A 6,955-nucleotide genomic window follows, 5' to 3' on the forward strand; every position below is an offset into this window, starting at 1 on the left:
ACTGAGATGCTAAAAAACAAGTTGTAAATTTAAAGGCACTACTTCTAATTTAAGGTCCATTTTCTCAAACAAAGTACAAACAACATACCATGATTTAACTAAATGTGGCCTCCAAAGGAAAAGTTAATCTATAAGACCCTATCTCAAGATTCCTGACAAACAAGAATTTTTTTTCAAATTTGATTAACAAACTATAATGGTCCAGAAGGTCATGGCCTCTCATAAAACGAGTTTAAATCGTTTCATGCCGTAAAAAAGACAATTGACCAGATCAGCAACGTTCCATTTCTACTTTTAGTGCCGTGAATCTTGCTATAAAATAGAAAGTAATTCGACCAAAGGGAGTTCAGCATTACTATGGATTAATTTTTACAAACTAGTTTCATGTCATCATAATCATCAAAAAAAAAATACACAAGACAAAATCTTAAACTTCACTGCATATAATAAATATTAACCAATTTTTCTTTGAAGAAGTCTAGCCAGCAAGAGTTACGAGAAAAAGAGGGGTGATAGGAATGTGACGACTATGAATTTTAATATGATCTATTATTTCTACCGAAAACATTATTAAGGGTTTTCATTTATTTGCAGGTACGTCGGAGAGGGGATGGAGGAGGGTGAGTTTGCAGAAGCAAGAGAAGATTTGGCTGCACTAGAAAAAGATTATGAAGAAGTGGGAATGGATTCCATTGATGGAGACGGAGAAGGAGACGAATATTAAGCAACCCTGTGATACTAGCATGCCTGAAACTAAATGATACAACTTTTTCCCTAAACATCCATTGGAAATAGTGTGGAAACAGTATAAACATAAAAATTGCAATATCGGATTAAACCAAATCTGAAACAGTTGCGCTCAAAGTATGACATCTTAAAGCTAAATAACAATATTTTAAGCAATATTAACAGGTTCTACTTGTTTCAAGGCCGTTTACTGCAATTGTGGTTTTAAATTCAACCCCAAAATGGATAAAGTTCATTTAAATTTAGCATATTAATGAATTACAAAAGGGGTTTGTTACATTTTTGATACTGAACTTTTCATTCAATTAATGTCAAAAAATTCTCAGAGGCAACAAAGAAGATGCACCAAATGGCATTTACAATCAATCTAGGTGATTTTCAGATTTAAAAAAGTATCACTTTAGTTTCAGGAAAAAAATCTACAAATCAGTTTAAAAACAATAAGCAACAAATTTCTTTTGAGTTGCCACGCCAATAGGTTATACTTTAAATTATTTTATTAGTTTTATGCAAGAGATGTGAGAAGCTTTCTCATCAACAAGAAGTTTTAAAAACTAAAATTCACGTTCATTCGGCCAAAGTATATATAAAACACTAGCTATTTGAAAAATATCTACGTCCTTCAAAAATAGTTTTCGGATGACTTGTTGACATGGCAACTCAGACTTATATGTTTTTGTTATTTTTGTGCAGGTATTTTAAATTTTCCTTGATGCATTTCCGTAGCATAGCTGTATCAAGATTGCACCCTAGTCAAGTAAAAGGCACTGGTTTAAATAAAGTTTTGGTTACATAATCTGTTCTTGTTCTAATCGGCAGGATAGAGTAAAGGAGTCTAAATACTGTAACAAGAATAACTATGGGAAAGAGGCATATAGCCCACCTAATTGTCCATAAAATTAGCTTTGTGACTCTATTTAATTTATATTTTTACTAATACTAATATTATATACTATTGTCTGAACATGCTTGCGATTCATAACTCAATTTCAATAGTTTGTGAGATATATCCTCAAATACTTTATTTAATTTATCTGATGACCACCTTCCCCAGAAGTTAGTTAGTCCTAGGTACACTTGGTAAGTTAGCTCTATTAAAACTTTAGTCTTAGTTCACAGACTTAGTCTTAGCTTACTTTTATTTGGTAATGCATTCACAACTACGCTTCTATTCTTTTCTGACAAAGAATACAGTGGGCCTATTGTCTAGAAAGTAGTTCAGTTCCTGATTTTGCCGCAAGTCCTTAACTGAGTCAGTCAATAGCCTAACTTATATTTTTTATTAAATAAAAAAAAAGTTTTGCAACTAAAAGTAAGAAGCGATATTAAAACTCAAAACAAACAGAAACTATTCTGTATATGAAAGGGACTAACCACTCCTCGACACCTCACTCTGTACGCTATAGTTTGACTCTTTGTCATAACCCTACTTTATAGTTATACTAAACCCAAGTTTGCAAAGCCGCTTTCTTTGCATCGGGTTTCGCCTTGTTCGGAAGAAGTTCGGTCGAGGCCAAAAAAGTTGTGGTCCAGTCTTGTAAAAGAAGTGCCAAGTCAAACACCGCCTCGTATACCATTTTCTTCAGGGGCTGAGCATTATAAAAAAGTGTTCTGCTCCAGATCCATGTCTGCAAAATAGTTATGAAGTGAAACTCCAAAATTTTTTTGAAGTTCGAGACTGATAATTATAAGGAATCTGGTTGTTTCTTCAAGCATTTGTCGCTGTGTGGTGAATTGTTTATGGAAAACTTAGTACTGTTTTATCAAATGACATTTAATCTGGTATCTGTCCCTGATCCTTTTTCAGTTGGACATTTGACTCCTATCCCCAAGAAGAATAAACTTCCTTCTGAGTGTTCTTCCTTTCGTCCAATAGCAGTTGCAACTGTATTTTTTACATTTCAACTAGAAGCAAGCGTCACCTAGGAATATTCCTCTAAAAAAAATAGTAGGATTAAACCAGTAGATCATATCACCTACCTCGGTCTTCCCAATGGTTTGTCAATATATGCACACGGGACAACTATTAATTGTTCACAATGAACATAGAGTTGGGCTATCATATGCTTCTTTTGTAACGAATAAGTTATGCTTCAACCGCCGTCTTCTTTCGAAACTTTCAGCTGTATCGCTCTACTAAAGCGCTCTGCAAACCAAAACTTTTTTTGAGATGGCATTCATTAATTGTGAAGGCTCAGCAGTGATTTTCTCATGACAAACGAAAATTGACGGATTAGTTAACGAATTTAGCTGCAAACAAACCTGCACATTCAGAGAGGGGGGAGGTATCCCCTGAAACTGATCAGAAGAATTCTCTAGGAAAAACTGATTCACAAAATATCCTTGACAGTATTTTGACCCACAAAGAAAAATTCTGGTACACTATATATCTTAAGCCTCTGAGCATGTATGAGCAACACTAGGTGATTCACAGTTAATTCTACGTGTCTTTTACTTCTTTTAAATGCTAAGACAGGAACTGAAGTCAATAAAATTTATTAGGAAATAGTGCTACATGTGTGACAAAAGCATGACTAGAATAGGATACGACCAAACAAAAATAAACAACGAAATATTTCTAGCAATAAAGAAAGATCGGAGATGTACAATACAGATTAGGATTTATAATACAGTACAAGCTTATACCATTTTTTTTCTTTTTCTTGAAAAAAAAATATCCTGGGGGGAATTAACGAACAATGCAAACAAAATTTACTGCTTCCAGCATAAATGAAGGCAGCAGACAGCGTTAGCATCAAAACATGGTAAACACCAGTCTGAAACCAGCACCAATAGCTTGCTTGATGCAACCAAGAAGCAACGAAAAAAATTAGGGTTGTTTGACAGTAGGATTATGACACAGTTTATTGTCTTTTTGTAACAAGGAATGTTTATCATAGATAACATTTGGACAAGGAAAGTAACTGGCAAGGTGAAATTTGAAGAGCTTGACCTGAGAAAGACACAACTTTTCTGAGACATATTATAAACTTCCAGATTCCCTGACCACCTAATTAGATGCTGCGGTTTAGAAGCGGGGGTCTTAACCTCAATCTGAGATCACACCATTGGCGCGTTTTGGACGACCATGACAGAGATGCTTAGTTTCTTATTACAACAATGATTGTTTAAATTAGTTTTCTTTTATCTGCTTCTCAACATTAAATGTAGAAGAATTACCCAATATTTGAAACTACAATGATTTATTTTACATAATTCTTCTCTAACATTCTTCTCAGTAGACTTCAGGGGCACAAATTCACTAAAATGTAGAGAGAAGGGCATGGATTCCTTTTAGTTTTTTTTTTTCAATGAAGATACAAAAAGAATATATATGTTCCAAAATAGGGGGGACAACAATTTTGTTCTTCTTTTCCATTTTTTCAATGATAGTACCTAAAAAAGAAATTTTCAGAATTTTTGATAAGGTAGAATAACAAAGTGGGCAAATACACCACCTGCAATTGGCTTTATGCCAATTCATTAACTTTATGCTTGTGTACTTACTGTTTTTCAGTATATTTGTGCCATAAGCCTCAACTAGGTAAAAAAGAATTATTCTTTTTTGATAAATAATAATTTCCAGACTAATTTTCTCATTAAATATGGAGCAACATAGGTGTAATTGTCATTTTAAGTTTATATTTTGCATTTATATGAAGTTCATATTTACAAGAAATTTATTAATGAATAAATAAAATATTCTTCCATATATAGGCTCAAATTTTTCTGGCCAACTAGGACAAGCTTTTCTGGGATGCGCCAAACTTGGCAAAGCTTAGACGAAAAGTCAAATTTGATTTAGGGAGTTTATATCTTTTGTGATGATTTTTTTAGGCTACAAAAAACACTATTTTGAAACTGAATTGGCACAAGATGCCTAATAATTTTAGCAGCTTGCCTCAAAACCAAAATTTAGATAAATATGGGGCCCACATTTACACAATTTTCTCCTATTGCTTCAAGCCTAGCTTTATACTTTTCTTAGCTGTAACCATGACTTTTTTTTAATTTGCACCCACAAAATATAAATACACAACCTGAGCCAGTTTTCAAACTACACACAAAGAACTAAGGACAAAAAGACATAGAATAATATATTGCTTTTAGCCACTGTTCATATCGGACAGAGCCATCAAAAAAGATTCAGAATAAGTTCCCTAAGCGAATAACCGCTGAACATTTATCCGAACCCCGTATTTACCCTTTTATTATAGAGACAAGATGGGAAGCTAAATAATTAGCTTTTTATGTGACCTGCTGGAAAAAACAAATTAAGATATATATAATAACTTACATAGCTGAAAGATAAAAGTGCACTTTCCATGTGCTTTTTCTTAATACTTCCCAAGTGCAGACATAATTAGTCAAATTAACGAGCAAAAATTTAATGGTTTGAAAAGCAATAGGTCACCCTCGATATTAAAACGACTTATTATCATCTAGAGCTTTATCTGATATGATCCATCTATCCCAAAAGACTCCATCCCGCGGAAGTTTTGATTCAATAAATGGTATAAACATAGCTAAATACCACTTCTCTCCTAAAACTTCTTTTATATTCTCCATCTTATTTCTACTATAGATTTGAACTTTCATACTCTTTTCTCTTGTAGTTACTCCAGTTATGACAAGCTGAATTTGCTGGTATAGCAAAACACTCACAAACATTAGCCCAACAATTGTCACTGAATAGAAAAATATATAAACTTGTGTTAATGAAGCATCAAATCCTAGAACAATGACAGCAGCAGGCATTATAATTCTGATAAGATGCTTCCATGTCACTTCTCCAATAAGACTCCACACGAAATGATGATTTAAGTAAGATGCATATAAAGTTGATATCCACATATAAGTCAAAAATAGAATGAAATATCGATGATTTTTATGGCCAACACAATATCCAGTGAAAACACAATGATGTTCTTTTTTTAATATGCAAGTACGGCATATATAACAATGTCTTGATCTGGGTGGTACAATAGATTCACATGAAGCACATACAAACCATCCAGCATTGTTCTCTGGGATTTGGGCCGGCATCATCACATTTCTAATTGAAGTTTCCACCATAACACAGCCAATGTAGTTACCAAGAACATTTATTAACGCAAAAGTGCCTAAAACATTGTGGAAGTAGAGCAGCCAAGATGGACTGTCTTTAAAAAATATGGGGAAAACAACACCAATTTCAAAAATGTAAACAGCCGGAATCATAGCAAATAAGAATACAACGGCTCCGATATCTGACATTACTCGAGGTATAAAATTTTTCCGCCATGGTGACTTATCCATTTGAAAACCTGCAAAAGTTTCACTCATCACGATTTCATTTACAAATATCAAAAAAACAAATATAGAATGAGTTAAAAAACAAGTTCAAAGAAACAAACAGAAGTCCCCCTGAATATGAAAAAACATCCGATTTTTAGGAAGGGGGCATATCCCTTATCTGTGTAACATGGATCTCTTTCGGTGGGTGGAAGGGGGTCACAATTTTGAAAAAAGAACAATACAAGTTCAAAGAAACAAACAGAAATCCCCCTGAATATAAAAAAACATCCGATTTTTAGGAAGGGGGCATATCCCTTATCTGTGTAACATGGATCTCTTTCGGTGGGTGGAAGGGGGTCACAATTTTGAAAAAAGAACAATTAAGTAGGTGACATGGAGCATGAACAAAGTTCTAGAAAATATTATGAAAACTTTATATTTGAGGAGTTGGGTGAGTAAAGCACATAGATTAACCCCACCCTTTAAACTAAATCTTGACTTGACATTTATTCAAAACTTATCTGAATCAAACGAATATAAGCAGCAACAACTTGCTTATTAAATAAATGAAAGAGAGACAAGTGTAAAGAAACAACATTATTTAAGAATTAACGACGCTTCTTGACTACTAAGGTCCTTGCGTCGGCCCTGCAGTGCATTCCTGCAGCGTGATTCGATCTCTGGGTCCCGTATTACCAAGCTAAGGTCAAATCCACTGCGCCACCACAGGACTAAAGAAACAACATCCATACAATTTAAAATTAAATCAAATAGTTCGCGGTAACGAGCTGCAAGTAAGGAGTGACTCAGCTCAATAGTAACCGAAACACTAAAAACGGAATTTTGATACCAATAGATATATCAAAAGACTTGGCTTTTTATGCTGATTCCAAATATACAAGTCTAGTGTTACCCATTAAAAGCCAAAAGC

At 33.9% G+C, this 6,955-nt stretch overlaps 2 protein-coding genes across 3 annotated transcripts in view; one reads left to right on the plus strand and one right to left on the minus strand.

Moving 5' to 3' along the window:
- Positions 1-1,543, plus strand: part of LOC136035335 (tubulin alpha-1D chain-like) — a 46,439-nt gene extending 44,896 nt beyond the window's left edge. For both annotated transcript variants that reach the window (XM_065717069.1, XM_065717068.1), the window contains exon 8: positions 595-1,543. In XM_065717069.1, coding sequence (XP_065573141.1) covers positions 595-724 — 130 coding nt within the window. In that variant the 3' untranslated portion in view covers positions 725-1,543. The remainder of the gene's footprint in view (positions 1-594) is intronic.
- Positions 1,544-4,112: 2,569 nt separating this feature from the next.
- LOC136035329 (probable palmitoyltransferase ZDHHC24) lies at positions 4,113-6,050 on the minus strand. Its single transcript, XM_065717059.1, has one exon. It carries the CDS (start codon positions 6,043-6,045, stop codon positions 5,170-5,172), a length of 876 nt encoding a protein of 291 aa, XP_065573131.1. The 5' UTR covers positions 6,046-6,050; the 3' UTR covers positions 4,113-5,169.
- Positions 6,051-6,955: the final 905 nt, after the last annotated feature.

Source organism: Artemia franciscana, chromosome 14, assembly GCF_032884065.1.
Source record: "Artemia franciscana chromosome 14, ASM3288406v1, whole genome shotgun sequence".
Lineage (NCBI taxonomy): Eukaryota > Metazoa > Arthropoda > Branchiopoda > Anostraca > Artemiidae > Artemia > Artemia franciscana.

What these genes read in the sequence shown, in the direction of transcription:
- LOC136035329 (XM_065717059.1), bottom strand. Translation starts at nt 6,045, where the DNA reads ATGGATAAGTCACCATGGCGGAAAAATTTTATACCTCGAGTAATGTCA.